Raw genomic sequence first — 22932 nt, forward strand, 5'->3', positions numbered from 1 at the left:
ACACTCAGTGGTACTCCTCACTGACTTGTATGGATTGAATTTATAATTGTTCATATCTGTGGCTCTAACTTGCCCTAATTCAAAGTTTACTCCATTTGTACCATTGTCAAAAACCTTGAAAGGGGTGTTTGTGCAGAAATACAGTTATTTATTTATATCCTTGTAGGAAACTCATCCACAGACCGCCATTTACATTCCATCTGTTCAGGGACTAAGAAATCAGCCAGAAACATCAATAACATCTTTATTTCCCAATCTGCATTCCAGTTTATGTGGCTAATTTCATTTGTTAATATTTAGCATACTTGATACTTAACTCCCCTATGGTTTTTAGGTGATGGGAGCCTTTTGTTGTTCTTATCTTAACATTTCATTTTTTCCCCAGATAAGAATTATATGAATAAATTATCTTGAAAGGCCTAGAAAACAAGTACAACTGCATGATCTCCCACAACATTTTATCTGGAGAGTTTCTATTTTTGTTTGGTACCTTTAGGATTTTCAATTTTCCAAAAGAGAGAGAGAGTGAGTGGGAGAGGTGCAGGTGGGGAGAAGTCACCTTGAAATATGTTCTTGCTAATGCAGTATCCAAGCAAAACAAAACAAAACAAAACATTCTAAAGCCACAATTTTATGTTGCACATTTTAAAAGTTTAAATTCTGAGTAGGGGTGATGGACTAGTGAATCTGTTGAGATTGTTTGACTACAGCTTCCAGTGCTGATCTGATGCATAGCTGTCAAGTTTTCCCTTTTCTCGTGAGGAAGCCTATTCAGCATAAGGGAATTTCCCTTAAAAACAGGGAGAACTTGACAGCTATGATCTGATGGGAGTTGAAGTCCAGCAACATCAGCAAAGCACCTTGCTGGTTACCTGTGCTTTAAGATATGTCAGAGTAACATCATGTGCAAAATTAGCCTCCACCAGGAGAAGGGGTTTTTCAGTAATTGCTTGATGCTGTGCAATTCTTGCCTCCCAGAAATCTTGCCTGAGAACAACACTTGTTTCCTTTCAGGACAGCTGAAAACATTATTGTTCTGTAAAGCCTTTTTGACAGAGGACTTGGTTTCAGGTTTTTCCTGCTATCACCCAGTCTGTTTAAAGCATCATTGGTTTAAAACCAGTTTAACATTGTGTTTTTAATTGTCTCTCTGAGTTTTGAAGACAATCACTAAAAGGTAAAATGTAAATTTAATAAATGAGTGAATGAATGACATTTACAATTCAATGGGGCTTACTCCCAGGTTAAGGGAGTATAAGATTGCAGTGTAATTGTTGGATAACCAAAAAAACCATTTCTTATTTACCTACGGTACAAGTTGTCACAAAACTTTCTCCAGGAAACCTCCAGAATATATGAAGTGGTTGCTAATCTGGGCTAATTTTAAAGTATCTGCATGGTAGAAAATATATATATGGTGCAAAAATAATGTTCCTCTTTTTTGCTTACCTGCTATGTAGGTAGAAATCCTTTTTAAAACAAATACCTCAAGTGTTTTCATCAGGCGTTTTGTTATTGTTCTTGAGTCTGATCTTTAAGTTTTAATTGGTTTAGAATGAATAGAGAGTTGCACATAATTATTCAAGGGATTCAGAGACAAGGTCACATTCGGGGAGAGCTGTGCAGACATGCTTCTGCCAATGGCAGACAACTGCCAATAACAATATTGTGTTCCAGATTTTTGGAAGCAAAAATACCACATATTTGTGGCGTGCTCTACTTTTAGAACTCCATAATATCAACTCCTCAATTGGAACAAATCAATACAACTTCACTGACTGACACCAGCAAAAGATCTGGGTTTTTTCCCCCTTCCTCTTCTATTTTTGACGGTATTTGTTGTGCAACCATATTCCCAAGAGGTTACACATAATCCTTCACTGTTTTCCCTCTATGAAGGAAGGAATTGAGGGCCTTGCACTCTAATACTTGTGTTTTCCAATTCACTGATTTTTGTGCTTTGTTTCTCCTGACCTTTTGTCTTCAAGTGAAATGTCCCCCCCCCCCTAATCTCTCCTATGAGAGTATGTAACATTTCCAACTTAATGACATTCTCTTTTCTGCAGTCTTGGTGAAGTGCCTGAATTCTCTTTAATGACATGGCACTCAATTCATACCTGTTGGTCAGCAGCAAGAGCTACCATTCCCTGAGGTTACCCATAGAGGGACATTGGGCAGCTGGCTTGGTCTGTTCCATCCAGTTATCGCTCTTCTTTATTTCACTTATGAATTGCTTCCTATGAAGCATCTCAAAGTAATCTCACAATAGAAGAAAGCATCTGTAAAACAATTGCAGATATAAAAACTGTTAAAACGATTGCATGTATAAAAACAGTTCGAAATCCAATCCCGATGCTTCACTGAGATAAAAGCCTGCACTTCAAAGACTTGCTGAAAGGGGAAGGCAGTAGAGATGGTCCCTGTCTGATCCATGATGATCCAATCCACACTAAAGGCCTGATTCAGATATTATGCAGAACAGACCCCCTGAGAAGTTGCTGTCTGCAAGATGTGCTCTCTTGCAGCTCACAGTGATTGGCTGGGTATATAAAAGATTCGATCTATTAGGTATCCTGGACCCAAGCTGTATAGGACTTCACCAGTACAGTGGTACCTCGGTTTATGAACACAATTGGTTCCGGAAGTCTGTTCATAAACTGAAGCGTTCATAAACTGAAGCGAACTTTCCCATTGAAAGTAATGGAAAGTGGATTAATCCGTTCCAGACGGTCTGCAGAGTAACCGTTCATAAACTGAAGCGAACTTTCCCATTGAAAGTAATGGAAAGTGGATTAATCCGTTCCAGACGGGTCCGTGGAGTACTTAAACTGAAGCGTTCATAAACTGAAACATGGGTGTAATTGGTTCCGGAAGTCTGTTCATAAACTGAAGCGTTCATAAACTGAAGCGAACTTTCCCATTAAAAGTAATGGAAAGTGAATTAATCCGTTCCAGATGGGTCCGCGGCGTTCATAAACCGAAAATTCATAAACCGAGGTGTTCATAAACCGAGGTTCCACTGTACCAGCCCCTTGAACTTAGCCCAGTAGCTAGTTGACAGCCAGTGTAATTCTTGCAGCAGCAGCAGCAGCATAATATGTGCCCAGTGAGCAGCCAAGCTACCAGATTTTGCATTAGTTGCAGTTTCTGGGTCAGCCTCATAAAGCATGCTGCAGTAATGCAATCTGGAGGTTACCAGCACATGGACAACAGTGGTTGGACTATAGAGGTTTTTGAAACACTCAGCCAAATCTAAATGCCTTGCAATGTGCATCATAGTAATAATGTGGTTTGCACTGAGATCTCTCCACACACACACACCCCTTTCGTATGGGAATTAACAGCAGGAAGGTTCGAATTGTGGGTTTTTCCTTGTGTCCCTTTGACTTTATTACTGTTTTCTCTGTGTCTTTATCCAACAGTTTGGTCAAAGCAATTGAATTTGGTAGAACCTTTAGGGTCACACAAAACAACTATTGGAATTGGCTGTTGTTGCAGAATTAGAGCTTGCAAGAAAAATAAGCCTCTTGGCTCTCTTACAATGGCTATATTGAACACATATAGGGTTGCATATGCAGAGCTCTGTGGCCCGAAGGAACAGCCCTGTTCATTTCAGCATCAAAAAAGTGCTTTCAGTGCGCATTGAAATCAGTGAGGAAGCATCTTTTTTGCTTGTAGTTCACATGCTCACTGAAGATCTGTGAACCTTTGCTTATGTCCTTTACATCCTGAATACTGAAGATATGCACTCCTTATGGTAAATACTGTCATAATGGTTCTCTGTTTTCCTTGCCCCATTTTGTTTCTAGTTGAGTTTATTCATTGTTTGTTTTTAAATGTCTATATAACACTTAAGGAGGAACCAAAAAGGACCAGACAGACATTTCTAAATTACTATACAGTATTGAGTTAGACATTAGGAAAGAGAGCAATACTTTGGGTTAACCAAATCAAAGTGTACAGTCCTAGAATTACGCAATCATGCCAAACACACTCTTATTACGGCACCTTATAAAGCACCCCATCATGGATGAAGAATGGCACTTGACAGATACAACTATTTAACTTTATAAATTCCAACTAAATGAGGGCACATTGTACCATTCAGAAGACTGGAAAAGGTTTGAGAATGATGCTAAAGGCTAATTGGACCATCTGCTGTTTTAGTGGCTTTTTCTTTCTGTTCTTCGATGCTTAGTAGGAAGTTGCACAATGGTAGATAAATTGCAGTATTTGTCCTACCATGCAACTTAATCACACAGATTGACTAAGGTCTAGTTCAGGCATCCCCAAACTGCGGCCCTCCAGATGTTTTGGCCTACAACTCCCATGATCCCTAGCTAACAGGACCAGTGGTCGGGGAAGATGGGAATTGTAGTCCAAAACATCTGGAGGGCCGAAGTTTGGGGATGCCTAGTCTAGTTCTTGAAGAGCAGAGAGGAACCAAATCTGCACGCGTAAAACTAGTATCAGAAGGTTTTAATGGTTGATGTATTATTATGTTTTTATATTTTTCTGGAAGCTGCCCAGAGTGGCTGGGGAAAACCCAGCCAGATGGGCAGGGTATAAATAATAATAGTAGTAGTATGTCAGGAAGAACACTAGGCTAGAACTGTGCAAGGTTGTTTGCAGGGGGTAAGTAGTATTCAGTCATCTGAGCCCATGCCTGCAGTGGTGCATTTCAGACACAGGTTTATCTCTCCCATCTGTTCCTTTTGAGACTGGCTGTGGAATGGTCTGCTTCTCCTGCAAAGGGAAGCATGGGAAGGAGTCCAAACATCATATTTAAAATTCCATCATATCCCAAGGCACATAAGGGTCACATAAGTGATCCCCATTCTATTCTAGAAGTAAGTTTGTCACTAAGTGCATAGACTTGACAGTGTTGGTTATTGACACACACAAAAAAATCTTTATCCTCTTCTTTTTTTGGGGGGGGGGGAGCTGGGGGAGAGACATTCTTATTACACCAAGTCAGCACAAAGTAATTCAGAAACTTCAAATCAGACTAGCACTTTCAGTACACAAAAGAGAGAGAGAAGTAATAGCCTTTGAAGGAGCAAATGCATGAGAGAGCTTTAGACCACAACTGAACTAAAATGGTATATATATATATATATATATATATATATATATATATATATATCCTAGCTCATTATACATAGCTGCCAAGTTATCCCTTTTTTAAAGGGATTTTCCCTTATGCTGAATAGGCTTCCTCGCGAGAAAAGGGAAAACTTGGCAGCTATGATTATACGGCTGCAGGCTGCACACACCTATTATAAAAGAGCACGGGATGTAAATGGGGAGAGCTCCTTTTATAAACAGAGCTCAACCTCTTACCAGTGTTATTTCCTTCTCTTTTGTTTCCATCAGACGGAACCCTCTTCACTTCCACCTCATTGCAGATGCCATTGCAAAACAGATCCTGGCAACTCTCTTCCAGACCTGGATGGTGCCTGCAGTGCGCATAGACTTCTATGATGCAGATGAGCTGAAGGTAAAGTAAAACAAAATGCCATCATAATCCAGAGGTTGTTTTGTTTTCTGTTCACCCTGTTCATAATTGTATATAATTGAGGAATCAGCAACTGGAGCGGGCATAGGCAAACTCAGCCCTCCAGATGTTTTTGGGACTACAACTCCCACAACCCCTAGCTAACAGGACCAGTGGTCAGGGATGATGGGAGTTGTAGTCCCAAAGCATTTGGAGGGCCGAGTTTGCCTATGCCTGACCTAGAACATGTGAACTCTCCCTGGAAAAGGTTTTTGTTTGGTCATAAACTTGGGAAGTCTCAACTTATTTGTGAACTTCTGCGTTTATTTGTGAACTGGGCTGAGTTTGCCTATGCCTGGGCTGAGATACTTATTTGTGAACTGGGCTGAGTTTGCCTATGCCTGAACTAGAGGCTTGGGGGCCAATTATGGTCTTAAGAGGTGCCACATGACTCACCCATCCCAGTTACAAGGTTTGAGTGACAAAAGCCAAACCCAAGTAGTCATACTCTGGACAGGGAAATGATTTGCAGCAGCCCTCAAAAAATACTTTCCAGTTTGTATGAAAATGTTTAGAAACTTGGCATCTGAAGACAGAGGCATCTGAAGGTTGTGGCAGTAATTTGTATGCCATATCAAATCAGTTCCATGCTAAACTTGATTAAAATCCTGTAAAAAGGCAGAAACAAAATTTAGCAAATTGCTCTACTAATTAAGGAAATTTCAAACCACTCCATGTGTTAGGAGGAAGTGAAAACAGATTATAATTAGAAGAAGTGGCAAAGGGGAAGGATCATATGTCAGAAAAGACTCTCACTTAAAAAATTTGAAAGCAATGTCTTCAGGATGTTTCACATATTAAGCAGCAGACAAATATTGACCTAGATGCATCTTCCTGCTGAGGACTGCATTTTGAGGAAAATTGAGGCTTCATTATTATTTAAAACACAGAATCCACACACAAGAGATTATTTAATTAATTAAAACTGCAATCTTTTCCTTCAGAGTTTCTTCCTTTCTCTTCATTTTCACAACTTCAAGAGAGAATTGCTTCCATTGTTTGAGGTGGCTTTACTAGTATTTTGCTTGTGATGGCTGCTGCCACTCATCCTAGCCAATGTGGTGCCTTCCAGATATTTTGGCCTACAATTCCCATCCACCCCAGCCAGCCTACCCTGGGATCAGGGATGAGGAGACTTGTAGTCTGAAAAATCTGGAGAGTACCATGCTCTTAAGAAGCTTAAGTTCTTTCCAGCTTGATTTTCTATCCAGATGGCAGTCAGATTGCTCACAAACTTCATATAGTCAAATGGTTGGACAAATTGCTTCCGTGCAGGACACTGTAGAGCAGATAAACAGAGCAGATGTTTATGATTTGCTGTTCAGCAGAAAACCAAATTTGGGAAAGTGAATTAGCTTTTTTATCAAATGCCCTTGAACCTTTCAAGAATCCTTTGTATGCTCTGGGACATCTTCTCTGTATATGGATGCTCACCTCTGAGCTACTGCTGATGAAGGATACATCTGTTCCTGTTTTATTTCTGGAAGTTCAATGAGAAGCTACCCTCAGAATCTGACAATGTGACTTTGTTTCAAGGGCCCAAGGTGGGAACGTGACACCAGTAAATTTTGAGTTCTGATTTGTTGCAGTAGCACATCTTCATGTCCTGTCACCTTGAGCTAATAAGGGCAGATCTGCAACACTTCAATACTATTTTTTCCCCACCGACTGCAGCATTGTCCTATACATGTCTGTCATGTCTGACCTCTAACAATCCCTTACGCTCCTCTTTGTGGCCTGTTAAGCCACTTCTACTCAACCATTTTACTTTAGCTTGAAGGATACCACTCTGTGTGAGAGACTTGGTATAGAGTGAGGCCTTACGTGAGTGGGAGGCAGGGAAGGGAGTGTTTATGTTGCTGTTTGCTTGATACTGCCCTTAATGAGCTGGTTGAAAATTATGGTTAATGCATTCAGTGATTTTTGAGGCTAATGGTTGGCTAGGCATTAGCTGTGTTCTGTAGGTATGGATGGTGGGAATGTTTGAGAGTGAGGTTTGTACATTTGCTTGTTCAGTATAAAAATTATTTGTGCACCACTAGTCAAAAACCTAGTTCGCAATCAACATATAATACAGTGTGTTGAAGATTGTGAAGGTTGTGTTTGAGAGATGTTGAGAGTAGAGTAGTTGCAGCTTCTATCTCAGTTATCTTGTGGAGGCAAAGGTACAGCACATAGCACAGCAAGTTGTATACTGAAACAAGAAAAAATGTGTGAGTTTTCCCTCAAAGTTGTTTTAATCAGTTTGGGTAGGAGTGCTCAGTAGTACAGTAGTTGTATTTTTAACTCTAGTCTTGCAGCGTTTTTCATGGGGTTGTCAATGCAATAAGGTCGAGTGTTCAGCTTTCCATGAAACAACATCTCCTGCCAAATTATATGGGTTACAAAAAAAATATTGTGTAAAGTCCACCAGCTCCTTTCTTGGGGTGGTTTGTTTTCTCCTTGTATAGAGTCAGAATGTATTGTATATAAGTTCCACGTTTATCCCTGATACCTGGTTTCCTTGACAACCATTCATGTAAATAGTTATAGCCATAGTAAAACTATTACTAGTAGGTCTAGGAATCATATAGAGGTAACTGTAGAATCTTGTTTTCAGTATCAAAATATGGAAGCAATAATAATAATAATAATAATAATTTTATTTATACCCCGCCTTCCCCAGTCAAAACCAGGCTCAGGACGGCTAAAACCAATAAAATTACAATAAGACATAAAATAAAAGAAAACAATTAATTAAAATACAGATTAAAATTTATACCCCGCCTTCCCCAGTCAAAACCAGGCTCAGGACGGCTAAAACCAATAAAATTACAATAAGACATAAAATAAAAGAAAACAATTAATTAAAATACAGATTAAAATACAATATTAAAATTTGAAAATCCAGCTTCATTTTAAGTAGTCCATAAATCCAAACCATGAGGGAGGAAAACACAGGGGTCAGACTGAATCAACCCAAAGGCCAGGCGGAACAGCTCTGTCTTGCAGGCCCTGCGGAAAGATGGCAAATCCCGCAGGGCCCTGGTCTCCTGTGAAAGAGCGTTCCACCAAGTTGGGGCATAGCTGCCAAGTTTTCCCTTTTCTCGCGAGGAAGCCTATTCAGCATAAGGGAAAATCCCTTAAAATAAGGGATAACTTGGCAGCTATGAGTTGGGGCCAATACTGAAAAGGCCCTGGCCCTAGTAGAGGCCAATCTAGCCACCTTATGGCTCGGGAACTCCAGAATATTGTTGTTTGTGAACCTTAAGGTTCTCTGCGGGGCATACCAGGAGGGTCCCAAGCCACATAGGGCTTTAAAGGTCAAAACCAGCACCTTAAACCTGATCCTGTACTCCATCGGGAGCCAGTGCAGCTGGTAAAGCACTGGATGAATGTTATCCCGTGGCCGGGACCCCGTAAGGAGCCTTGCCGCGGCATTCTGCACCCGCTGGAGTTTCTTTATTGTGAAAGGATTTCCTACTACTGTCCAGCTCTAGGACATTCCTAATTATATATCATTTTGAGGAAGCGTTCAGGTTATTGTGTCTCTTTTTTACTTTTGACCAAGCATCTATGGTCAGTATGCGAAACAGAAATTTAGGTGTACCACTGCTTATTGTCTCACAATGCCTTATACCTTATCCACTAAAAAGCTTTTTTTGCTAAACATGGTGGTTTCTACCAAAGCTGTCACTTCCTCCCCTTCTCAACAGAGACTGCTCCTTGGTGTTGAGCTTTCTAGAAATGTCATTAACTCGTATATTGGAATTGCTTTTGCACTGAAATAGCTGGAATGAATCACATTGAAAGGTCGTCCTAAAGGGTCACCCTAAAGTTGGGAGCATTAGCCTACAACTCATTTATATTGTACTACTAGCATAATGTAGGTGCTTTATAAATATTAAATGAATGTGAGCAACTGGCCACATTCTTAACAATCTGAAAATGTTCACAAAATGGAGCTGTCTGCTGATATCTAGCAAGCACAAGAGGCCTCGATGCAATTTCATAATATTCCAGTATCCATTGAAGGGTGAACTGGATTTTTGCAGTCTTATTCACCTTCTCCAGTGCAATTTTGGAGGAAAAACCACAGGTAGCCTGGGAAGAGCTCCACGAGGGTCTACCACATTCAGTTGGTGGTGCCTTGTGCATACCTTTCTTTGTTCCATTTAGCTTCTGTAAAGACTTCTGTAACCTGCATCAAATGATGTCATCAACTGTTATCATAATTGAAAGAATCTTTGTACACTTGCTGCTGGGGAGCTGCAAATATATTGCTGTGAGTTAGACATACACATCATGATGGTGGGGGGTGGAAGTGTGTGGAGCTGTGGCCCTCCAGATTTTATTGGACTCCATGGCCACCAGCCGCAGTCAGCATCACCAATGGTCAGAGATTATGAGAGTTGTGGTTGTTGTCGTCGTCACAACAAAGTATTTAATCACCTTCAAAACCAACATTTCAAGGTGATTTACACATAAAATAATTAAAACTGCAAAAAAACCAACAACAAATACATTTAAACCAAACTAAAACCCTAACAGATTGACATTCATGGTAAAGACCCATTTATGCAGCTGTGAAAGTCTGTTCTCTGCAGCATTATGGGCCTGCTTATGTAGCAGTGGGCTGTAGGTTGAAGCTCGTGAGCCAATAAGGTATATAGAAAGCCTCTCAGATTTCACACATGATAACAAAAATTGGTTGTACAATATCCTTGGTACGAAAGTTGGTTGTACAATATCCTAGGTTGTGGGAGAATGTAGAAATCAGCTAAGGCTGTCTGGGCAGAGGAATAGAATTCTAGCCCCTAACTTCATCTGGCTAGCAGGTGGAAAGACTAAATGCCATGCTTAAGGACTTGCTTGAGTACACTTTCCCTGAAACTGAAGAGCAGGGCAGGTTGAAGGTTTCGCTTGCTGAATCTGCAACTCTTATTCCCAAGACAGGCATTGTAGAAAGAAAAATCTGACAGGAACATGATTAGCATGTACAGTTGACTCTGGCATTCCTCTGTGTTTGTCAGTAGCACTTCTCTCAGTAATTGTGTTACTGCTTGTTCTTTCAAGCTTAGTTTGAGGTCTTTTTATTATTTCTTATTTTTTTTCTGTATAGCCTAGTTTCTGTAAATGCAGTTATACTGGGAGTGAAGGGATGAAGTTACATGATATCAGATTTGAAATAGACTAGTGGTGGCCTAGGGAATCCTTATTATGCAGTTCTGAATCCTTAAACTCCTTGCTTATTAACTCTTGGAAATATTAGGATAGAGCCCCAAGAAAAAAGAATATTTGATGCTCATACGTATTAATGTACACTGAATCATGTCCCCACCACATCCTTTCATCTGCCATTGTTCTTTTTGCGCATTGATTTATCTGTAGCCCTCTAAATGTTTTGGACTTCCAGCTTCCATCAACCTCACTCAGCATGGCCAATGATCAGGGGCAATGGAAGTTCTGGTTCATCAACATTTGAACAGCCACAGTTTAGCCACACCGGTTTTATTGTTTGCCATGCCATCTTTTGAACCATAGGAAACATCTTGATAAAAGGCCTAGAAAGTAAACACAGACATGTGATGTAACAATCACATCCAGCAACGGAGGAGTGAAATGCCAACAGGGAGATCATCACTCTCTGAAATTTTCAGCACCTCTAAATAATGGAGCCCTTTGAACTGCAGCTGCCTAGCTCAGCTGTCTGTATGTGAACCATGTCTGTATATAAAAATCACAGCAGTAGCAAGTAAAACAGTAGAATAATATAAACACAGCATCAGCAAAAGCAGAATAAAAATGGCACAGATATAAAAAGTATGGAAATATAAAAAGAGAGCTTCAGTTGGCAGCAAAGAGAGTATAAAGATGGTGTCAGATGAGCCTCAATGGGGAGAGCACATTCCACAATTGGGGTGCCACCACTGAAAATATATTTGGCAGAGGTAGTTGGAGAAGGGAAATCTGCTAAAGAGTGACCTCAGGGTTGATATATGTGGGAAGAGGCTTTAAAGCTGTTCAATTCAAAGGTCAAAAAGCGTACTCTCTACCCATGAGTTTTACTTGCAGTGCAGGAAGCAAGTTGGCTAGGTCCTTCTGCTAAATCCCCCAGATCAAACCCTCCGGCACCTTACACAAACTGGGGCAAAATTGTGATGAATTGTTTGATTCCCATTTGTGTCATTAAAAAGAATTAGAATTGACACAGCTTTGTAGTTCACTGCTGCCTTAGATTGCATAGATGAATTCGGCATTATGAACACGTTCCCAAGGGGCCATTTGGCCTAGAGAACTTCCATAATAAGTTCAAGGTTAACCTCAGAGAAAAAGTGTCTGGTTTCACAACAGTGATTGACATACCTAAAAGAACAATCAGAAGTGACTCTCAGCCATGCATTGACATATTGCCATGGGTAATAGCCTGAGAGCAAAGGAATTAGTAGCTGTTTGAAGGTGACTCTTCTAATTCAGGGCAGGTATCATTTTCGCAGCTTTCTCTGCTTTGTGCATGAATCTTCCACTGCAGGTGGTATTGTCATGCAATATTGTCTTTCCATTTAATAGGCTGGGGAATGCTATCTAAAATTAATAAGCAAAATGTAGTCCTGAAGTGTATTAATACACAGACACAATCTTCAAATGATTTTTTCCACAAGCATGATCTTAAAATACAAAAATGCATAAAGATACTGAACCCATGTAATATGTAAGAACAATATACATATTGTGTGTGAGATTATAAAATTAAACTTAACACATTGTATAACTAGCAGCCTTGTATCCCACTTTGCTTGGGATTTCTAGGAAAGTAAAGAATTGGTTTTGAAACCAGTAGTTAAAATCAGTGCAGTTTTGAAAGTTTCAGCCCACTATCCAGTCATATACAACCATCAGTGAAAACCTTCTCCTTGACCTCTGGAACCATCATGCAAAAATAGGTTATACTAACTTAAGAGGTGTCCAAATGCATAGTGGACATTCAAGCAACTTTCCAAAGTATATCAGAGATGCATCATGTGATCGTTATAATCAGTACAGGAAGAGAGTTTTTTACTTGGTGATATGTAACTATCTATGAACAGGAGACTGCTGGAGGTGTCCTGCCTGAACCAATATCGTTTGTCAATCTGGTTGTAAAATCAAATTTGCGTCCTTAACATCCTTCCTGAATCCATCCAAATGACTCTTACTTGTGAAAAAGAAAAGAGATTCCCTCTTTTTTAAGGAAACTTCAACTAGGAATTCTTTCACATAAAAAACATAAAGCCCCAGTGAAACATCAATTATTACAACGACTTACCAACCTTTAACTCAGTGAGTTAAGTTTCTCAGAGAGTTAATGTACCCTGGGTGGTGAGTGCCTGGAACCCCTGGAATCTTGCACTGCTCTGAGCTTGTAGTGGTGTGCAACAATATGATTGCTTGGTTTCAGGATCAAGATGTCTATAGGTTAATGTAATGTTTAGCCTGAATGAATATTTCAAAAAAGGCTTGCAAGAGAAGCATTTAATGCCTGAGCCCCAGGTGTCCTGAAACTGGAGGCACTTTTATTTATTTTCTTATAGGTTTTGCCAAATACAATACTTGTTCTCTTGATTGCATACATGGGTACAATTTATTATCCAATATTAAATTGCATTTCTTTTGTTCTCATTTCTATTCGGAGAAAGTAATGATAACCAGGAACCTCTGAGAACTACCCCCAAATTTATTTCAAAGTAGCCAAATAATACATCTATGATAAAGAGACAGGGAAGGATAAATTAAAGTGAGCTTCAAGGACACTTCATTTAAAAATGCATTTGTGTATGTGCTCATTAATAGTCTGCTATTATCACTTCTGCTGGAGTAGCTGATGCTGACAATATTCAGTGCCTTGCACTTTTCTTAGATTCCCCAAGATCTTCTCTTGCCACTTTTACACAATTATTCATTTGCAAATTATAGTATTTATCTTTTTGCTATATTTGTACCAGTCTATTGTCACACCGGTGGTGATGGACAGCACATGCTCCAGGATGAAGGAAGCATCACAGGTAGTCAGGCAGTGGTGAGACAAGCAAGTGGGGGGACAGGGAGACAGAGCAGTCAAGCAATGGGGGGGGGACCTCCAGTGAGAGGTTGAAGCAAGAATGTGAGCTGGACCTGCACAATGGTGAAAGTGCCAAGAGTGAGGGCAGTGCAGTGGCATGGGTGAGCAAGTAGGAAGCAAAGCAGGTATGTGAGTTGGGCTTGCAGTAGTGGGGCAGGTCAAGCAAGAAAGGGTTGTGTGGCATGAAGTAGGAAAGTGAGCTGGGGTTGCTGCAGGCAAATAGAATGAGAGGGTCACTATGGGCAAACTCCAAAGGACCCAACAACATCAAACATACCATCTCAGGCCTATTTAATTGCCATCAAATGCCAGCAGTGTCCTTCAGCTCTCTATATTGGACAAACAGGCCCAAACCCTATGCCAAAGGACAAATGGACATAAATATGACATCAGGAATCACAAGACAGAGAAGCCGGCAGGAGAACACTTCAATCTCCCAAGACATTCAATACAGGATCTCAAAGCAGCTGTCTTATTACAAATGAATTTCAGAAACAGACTTGAAAAAGAATTTCAGAAACAGACTTGAAAGAGAAGTTGCTGAATTACAACTTATCACTAAACTGAAAACTATGGAGAGACCTGCTCTTAATAGAGATATTGGATTCCTGTCTCATTACATATGCTAATCATCTGCATACTATCACTTGCTTTTTCCTGTAGGGACTAATTGCAGTCATCAACAGGTTTACCATACCCATTGAGTCAATCAACCATCTCCTACTACCCTCCTGGGAAAAAAAAAACAACCCCACCCCACCCTCCCACTATATATAAGGGTCTGGTGACTTCTGTTGCAGTGTATCTGAAGAAGTTTGCATGCACACAAAAGCTTATACCAAGAACAAACTTAGTTGGTCTCTAAGGTGCTACTGGACTATATATATATATATATATATATATATATAGAGAGAGAGAGAGAGAGAGAGAGAGAGAGAGAGAGAGAGAGAGAGAGAGAGAGAGAGAGAGAGAGACTGGGTCAGACCAACACAGCTACCTACCTGAATCCAAAGGTTTGGTGAGGATTATCAAGAGGGGTTTGGGGAGGGGGTATTGGTACAAGTGAAGGGTTGCCAAGCAAAGCAAGCAGGAACATCTGGATAGTAATACTGTAAGAACAGCCTTTCTTGATGACACCCAGGATCTAAGTAGCAAAGCATCCTGTTTCCAGTAATGGTCAGCCATGTGCTTTCAGGAAGCCTCCAAGCAGGGCATGAAGCCAACACCTCTCTTGCTCTTTGCCACCCCCGTCCAATGGTATTCAGAAGCTGACTTTGCTGAAACGGGAGTGCACGTAATTCCTGGTGTAACTATTAAACATGTCTCCTTGTGGTAATTTCTTCAAATATATAGACCTTATATTTCTGCAGCATATGAAATGGAGCTGATTGTACATACAAATCCTTTCGCAAACAGATTAATTGCATCTTACGCACATTTTACTTGTGCAAATTCAGCTCAACTCAGCATTCCGGGCAACAGTTGCAAAGATGAGTTGCATGTTGCAGCAGAGGGAGATGGAGGAAGATGAAGGATGGCTCCCATCCTTCTCTGGAGGAAGAAGAAACCCCAGCTGCGGAAGGGAGGAGAGAGGCTAATAGAGAGAGGTGCAGGCAGAAGAAAAAAGCCAGAATGGAGCTTTTTTTTCTCCTCCCTTCCATAGCCAATGGAACTAGGTTTCTCCTTTTTTCATCTGCCTCTGCTGCTTCCCCACTAATTTTGTAGCCCGGAGAGCTGGATTTCTTCTTCCTCTGGCAGTGGAGATGCAGAGAGGTTGTCCATGTGGGGGTACCCCTCCCCGTTCCAGCAGGCAGCATTTGGCTATGAGTGATTTTGCATATCTGTGCTGCCTCTGGTATGGAGCCCTTTTGTGAGTTGCGATCACACTGTATGTGTGTATACCGACCGTTTTTCACTTTCTTTTTGCAAAGTCCACATTTCTTTCATTTTAGAAAGTCCTCCTTTTAAACAAAAGCAACAACAACAACAACTGTGTGGTTCTGCGCTCTGCCTTAGTCCCTAAAGCTGTAATGAAGAGGTCTGCCACTTATATTGTTCTTTAGTGGGCAACATGTTCATGGTGCAATAAAGTTCTATGCTTGGAGCTAAAATAAGAGTACAAGATGAAAGGCAGGCCTTGTTAAAGGGTACAGAGTGAAATCCCTACAGTCAGCGACTCTCAGCCTTTTCCTGACCCTTTTGTCTAAATAAACTCTGGACACCAGTGGTAGCTTTTAATGAGAGAGGGTGGAAATGTTGAGGGAAAAATGAGGGTAAGGAGGTTGAGGAGGATGCTTGGAACTATACCAGATGGATGGGTATAGATAGATGTGAAACAAGTGTGTCAACTGTGCATCTGCTTAGCAAATGCTGCAATTAAGAATTACTGATTTTCACAGTTACGTTCTCCAATATATAATACACAAGGTAGTTCCTCAAAACTACCTTGTAGGAAGTGTCAAAATTCAAGTCTGACAATGGAACATTGTGTCAGTAAAATTAGGCTTTGGGTGTTGTAACATTGACATAATCTATAATGCACTTAAAAGCAGTAAACATTTGCTGATACAGGTTAGTGCCTGGTCTCAAAATATAAACATTCTTATCCTGTTGAGATAAGGTCTGTACTGAAAAGGTGACCCTGCTTGTCTTTTCCTTAAAGAATTAACCATTCCCTTTTCATTTTTAAATGTAGGACCAGCATCCTCCCCTAATTTAAAGCCCTTTGGTTTTCAGTTAGCATCCAAAAAGCATTGCAATGCAAATGATTTATTCTGTGTCCTCAGAATAAATGTTTAAACCTCGTTGTTTTCCTTTAGTTCAAATTCCAGGGCAGACTATAGTGGATGTATGACTTTGGCATAATGGTGCATTTAATTTTCAGTGGTCTACAAGCACAATGCTTTCACGATGATAATTCAGCACACTACAGGGCTAGAAAGTCAGTTTATATCTTGCAAGGGTAGATAGAGTGATTCAGTTATAATAAATTAGCCTTGTTTTTAGGGATTCAGTTGTGTTTCAGACCATAAAAATCTGCATGAATTTCAGGTAACTATTTTGGTTCAGCGGTGGGACTAGGGCCCAATCTGCACTATACATTTAAAGCACAATCATACCACTTGAAATAGTCATGGCTTCCCCTAAAGAATCCTGGGAGCTGTAGTTTGTTAGGGGTTCAACTTCTGAAAGTTTTCACGTGACTCATAATCACTTACTTGATAGAGCTATAGTCCCTAGAATGGTTTCACAAGCAATCCATGTTTCCAAGAACTCATGACTGTTTAAAGTAGCATCATAGTGCTTCAAAAGTATAATGCAGATGGGACCTATGGCTTTTGCATGTTTGACAGATGGAAGCCAAAAGAAGCTTCAGGGATGGGGGGGGGGGAAATGGGTGGACAGTGGTAAGGAAAGTTTACACCTTCTGGGGAAATGTTCATTAGCCCCTTTCCGCTTGCAATTCTACATTTTGTGCCCTGACTTTCAGCCAGCTATTCTTACTACCCCCTTGAGTTCATCCTGCCGTCACTGAGACCTACGAAGGGGGTGACAAGAGGCTTGCAGTGGTTGCTGCCTCTACTGGCATATGGCTTAGTGGACCAATCCATAAAATTTGAGATCACTCCCTATTTTACTGAAACACTCATTGCTGGGTCAGGCCTCTTCAAGATGGACTTTGGAATCTTCTTCCGAAACACATGTCCCCTCACATTCCATTTGGATTCTCTTCTCAACAAGTCTTTTAACCCCCCCTTTAGATGTTGCCACTGTAGTGAAACCTGCAAAGCTCAGGCATACAAATCAGGGCTAACCTATGTGAGAAGCTGATATTGATGTCACCAGAGGCCAGTGGAACTCAAAGAGTCAGCAGCCACCGCCACACTACAGGGGTAGCTTTTGAATTTGGGCTTCAATATCCAAGCTTTATTTATCCACACACACCCCCAAAAAGGTGTGTTTGAGTAGTGAAGGCAAAGAATGTTGCATTTGCCTTATTTATTTATTTATTTAATTCCTATACTGTCCTTCACCCGAGGATCGCAACATAAAACACAAAAATACACAACATAGTAACAAACAGAAACAATACCCCACCCCTTATCTTAGTACCTTTGGCTCAGATCATGTCAATGTGACAGTTTGTGGTTCTGCTTATGTGCAACTCTGGCTGTTTTGGAGACCTTTGGAGTGTGCACAGAGCCCTTGTCCCTCCAAACAATTATCTGTATTAAACAAGGGTGACTGAGCAGCACTTTTTTTCAACTTCAAGGACAAGCATTAGGAAGAATGCTGAGAAACCTGTTTTTTTCATAAGAACTACTGTCTCTAATAAAGCTTGTCTTTTCCTTTCCTTCCTTCTCTCTTCCTTGTCCTTTCTCTCTATTAGTCTGAAGTGTCCTGGATACCCAACAAACACTATTCTGGGATATATGGGCTGATGAAGCTGGTTCTGACAAAGACTCTGCCTGCCAACCTCGAACGAGTCATTGTACTCGATACAGATATTACCTTTGCTACAGACATTGCTGAGCTCTGGGCTGTCTTTCACAAGTTCAAAGGTATTGTAATGCCTTACATTTTCATACTTTTGTTAACTCTCTGGGACGTACAGAGAACTCTGTTGTTTGAGATGCCTATTCTCTGCCTGCTGTTACTTTCCTTCCATAGACTGCTGCCTATTCATTTACTGCCAACAGTAAATTAGAGTACCATGGGGGGGGGGGGTTCTGTATACAATATTGTACAGTATTGTGGAACAGGATAAGTGGTAAGGTGTGAATGTGTGGTGAGGGTTGCTTTGCTGTTGGTGTACGTTAGAGACTAGGTCAGTGGAACTTTACAAAGAGAGAAGAATTAATTGCTGATGCAGGAATAAGAGGCTATAGCAGAATTCAGGGCTACCAACTAAGGCACAGCCAAGAAATCCAGTAGCAAAATCAGAATGGCAACATGTACTCAAAATGCAGCGAGTGCATCAGTGTTAGGAGGGCTGTGGTTTCTCAAAAGAGGCTTAATGTCATTTCCTATTGTGGCCTTACAAATCAAATCAGTAGAGTTTTTCAAAGTAACTTTCAGAGTATGTTGACTGCAATAATGTGTACTGAAAACACAGTTCAAAAATAACCAGAGTTATGGAGCAGGTATTGCATGGCAATTTTTTAAGAGTTCAATTTTATTTGTGTTGGAAAAACTAGGCTGAATCTCTTATGTGTATATTCCTACATGCATTTCTACAGAGTCGATTAGACTGAGAACCTGCCTTAGCTAACATAAGTTATGAATGCAGATTTGGTTGGAACAGATCCAGTTATTTAGCATGTACTGCTTTTGTTAACTTAATGGTGAAGGCATCTGCAGGTAATAGTGTTCATGTTCAAGCAAGTTTCCCATCATTTTCCCAATTTAGCTGCTTACCGACTGAATATTTTAACTACAGCAGGAGTCCGCATGGAGTTGCTGGAACTCATATTAACATTGTGAAACATATCCCTCATTGTTCCTGTTTTTGTAGGTACTAGGCTGTTCATCCCATCCTCCTCTCAGCTATTTTAATATTCACACTTTGCTTGCTTTGATTTTTTTCCTTCTTCTTATTACAATGTCTGGCACTCTCGATACATTTGATTCCATAATACAGATATGAATTCTGTCCATCCCTGGAGCATCACATGAAATAATCTGTCTTTTAGTGATTTTTTTTTTGTTTCTTTAGTCCTTCCTCTGCTTTCCTATTAGAACATCTCATAGCATGTTTAAAAGAACCTCTTTGGGACAATCCATTGTGATTCATGAAAAGTACTTAACACAAGGGTAGTAAAACTGTCCTTAGAAGACAGCTCCTCCTCGGTAGGAGCCTGACTCCATATTCTGCTCCATCCTTCAGGATAGTTTTGAAATCATTGACTTTCTTACTAGAATTGTTCAGGCACCCAATTGCTGGCTAGAATTGTCTTGTACAAAACGCTTGTCGGATTTGATATTGTTTGAGCAGATAAAATAATTTTCACAGCAGGTAGTGCAAGGAGGAATAGAATGTCTTCTGAGATGCTAAGAAGAAGCAATTTTTGCTCAGCCTGTTCAGATTTACATGAAAGACTCATGCTCTTTGGCATTCGAATGCTTGCAAATCATCCTAAATAATCCAACTGCAAATTATGATTTGGGATGGGAATAGCTTGCGTTTTGCTTGAGAGTGTCGATGATGGAGCTAATGTTAGCCGGAACTAACATTCACCCCTCGGCAGTGGCAAGCTCCCTTATAGTTAATTTTAGGCATGCTTAAGGAATTCGTACTTTGCAGATTCCTATATGAAAAAACCTGATACACACTTCTTGAACTAATGCAATGACCAGAATCTAGTAATCCACCGAATTTTGCCCAACCTCAAATATTCAAACGCCTAAAGAGAGTCCTGCTGCACCAGGCTAGAGGCTACTCTAGTCGTAACATCTTGTTCTTACAGTGGTCAATCAGATGCCTTTGGAACCTAGCACAACACTGGCTCCCAGCAATGGATTTTTGGAGGCATTTTGCCTCTAGCAGTGGTGGTAGAACGTATCCATCATGACTAGTAGTCATTGATAGCCTCACCCTCCATAAATTTGTCTAATCCTCTTTTAAAGCTATCCAAATTGGTGGCCACCACTACCTTTCTTTAAAACACTTTTAACCCACCCTTCAGCCAGTAGGGAGTGGGGGAACCTGCAAGGCATCTTACAAACATCAGAAATAAGCGAACCCTAAGGTTTTCAATCTGAAAAGGGATTGGAAGGGTGGATGGAAAGCAAACACAGGCACTAACTATTATTTATGAAGCTTTTTTGTCTGTTTTAGAGATTTATAGCCTCCCTTTCAACAAGTTCATAGGTTGGTTTATGAAAACATCAAGATTAAAATGGGTTTTTTAAATTACAGTTTTAAAAGAGCAGCAAAAAAAGAATAATACTCTTCAGATTAAAAAGACTGTATGTTTGTGTGGAGACTTCTCTTGACATCACAAGGGCATAAATAAAGTAGATGCCAAGTGAGCCTCTCACGGGAGAGCATTCTGTAGACACCACTGCTGAAAAGGCGCTTTCCCCTTCACACTTTCCTGTTACTTAAAATCATGTTGAAATTGTTTTTCAATCCAATAAAGTGAGGATAGCAAATCAAGTGTCCTTCAGATGTTGCTGGACTGTAACTCCAGTCATCCCTGACCATTGGCTTTGTTAGCTAGGGTTGATGGGAGTTGGTATCCAACAACATATGGAGGGCATCAGGTTGGCTGTCTCTAAAAATATTTCAGGATTTATTAAATAAATAAGGCTGAATAACTCCATGATGGTGGTTCACTTTCTTAGATGTTTGTGAAGAGAAGATTTGGGATCTTTTCTTAAGATGGTATAAGAAGCAGAAATCTTCTCTTTGTTTATTTGTGTGTGCAGTGCATGCATGCATATGTACGTTTAATAATTTAGTTTTGGTGATCTTGTGATAATGAATGAGATCACCTAATGCCCATGTGTTGCACAATTTGTGTGGACTGAATTCCTCTAAGTTGCAACTCCATCAAGTGGTAGAAAGGTGTATACATGGCTTTCTAGTCACTGCTCACTTCTGCATACTTACAGTATTTTTGAATGTTTGCTTCCAGGCCTGTTAAGCATGTCACCCTGGGCCCATTCCTTGTGTGAAGGGTTGGTTTTTACTGTGGATATAGGTCTGAGTGAGAGAATAGGTTGGTGTCTAGTGCTATAATGTAGATATTGATACTTCATTGGCATAAGGCAAAGAAATTCATCAAGCTCTGATCACGCACACCTGTGCTAATTTCTGTAGTGCTTTATGGGAGAACAGAAGTTTTCTCCAAATATTTTTCTATACAATTTGTTTTTTGAGGAGCAGGTGGTGTTTCTACTGTCATTGAGAAGGTCATTGCACAGTAGGATCCACTGTGTACTTTACAGGAGCTGCAATTGTAGATGGATAAAATCCTCCGGCAGATACTGAGGTTCTAAGCCACAAAACTAATGGATCTGTGGGTTTTCTTTGTGCTGGTGTGATTTGCATGGGCAACCCATATTTCTGTTCCTCTGAGCCTCATATAGAAGTCTGTTTAATCACTCCCAGTTGTCTAGTGGCAGCTGACATATGTTACCCTTGCTCCAGTTTGCCAGCTGACAGAGACTGACGGGATTACAGCCATTTTTATATCAGAGCAGCATTCCAGAAACACATGAGAGAAAGGAACTATTATAGATGGCAAGTGCAGAAGAACCAGCTTTAGTCTACATGCTGTAATATTAAACAGAGAGGTGGAGAAATATTACACCCATGCTATTCAGCCATACAACCTAAATAATCATAGTTCTTGCGTTGTGGGGGGCAGGGTATAATGTTTTGAAATCGGTTGCTTTTTCTAGATGATGCTACAGCATATATAAAAAGTGAAAGTAAAACCTTTAAATTCGCAATGTGTCAGTGTAATTGCATAAATGCTAGTAGGTTTCAAAATTCATTCTAAGTAGCTCTATACACCCCTAGTAATTTTGAATCTTGGCTACAAAATTAGCTTTCACCAACCTAGAATCCCTTCTGGTACTCCTGGCTAGGGCTGCTAATGGGAGCTGAAGTCCAAAACATCTGGAAGAGTACCAGGTTGGTGAATTTCTGTGGCAAAAAGGAATGCTTTTCGGTGTTTCAAGAAGATACTATGAATCTGGTGAGTTTAAAATAGAGAGGAAGTTCAAGAGCCACCGTGAATATCTGTCTACACCCTCATCAAACTTGCTGCATGGATATGATTTATTGTTAAGGTGACACTATATGCCATTCTTGACCAATGTGTCAGGACAAAAACAGCTTTTATTTTGAATTGGTTTTTTTTTTAAGGCAAAGGGCTGCAGTGCCCTGGCCCAGTTCTGTGTCTTCCCTGCTGTAAATATTGCTATGTTTTCCATCTGTATGTTCCTTGTGTATTTTAGGTGGTTGTATCCTACTTCCTGGGATGCAGGTGGCCCTGTGGGTTAAACCACAGAGCCTAAGGCTTGCCGATCAGAAGGCTGGCAGTTCGAATCCCCGCAACAGGGTGAGCTCCCGTTGCTCGGTCCCTGCTCCTGCCAACCTCGCAGTTCGAAAGCACGTCAACGTGCAAGTAGATAAATAGGTACCACTCTGGCGGGAAGGTAAACAGCATTTCTGTGCACTGCTCTGGTTCGCCAGAAGCGGCTTTGTCATGCTGGCCACATGACCTGGAAGCTGTACGCCGGCTCCCTCGGGCCAATAATGTGAGATGAGCGCGCAACCCCAGAG

At 40.6% G+C, this 22932-nt stretch overlaps 1 protein-coding gene across 2 annotated transcripts in view; it reads left to right on the forward strand.

The window, feature by feature from the left end:
- Window positions 1-22932, forward strand: part of LARGE1 (LARGE xylosyl- and glucuronyltransferase 1) — a 314023-nt gene that overhangs the window by 156294 nt on the left and 134797 nt on the right. For both annotated transcript variants that reach the window (XM_035126642.2, XM_035126643.2), the window contains exons 5-6: window positions 5377-5500; window positions 18025-18196. In XM_035126642.2, the coding sequence (XP_034982533.1) occupies window positions 5377-5500; window positions 18025-18196 (296 nt within the window). The remainder of the gene's footprint in view (window positions 1-5376; window positions 5501-18024; window positions 18197-22932) is intronic.

This window comes from Zootoca vivipara, chromosome 10 (genome assembly GCF_963506605.1).
Source record: "Zootoca vivipara chromosome 10, rZooViv1.1, whole genome shotgun sequence".
NCBI lineage: Eukaryota > Metazoa > Chordata > Lepidosauria > Squamata > Lacertidae > Zootoca > Zootoca vivipara.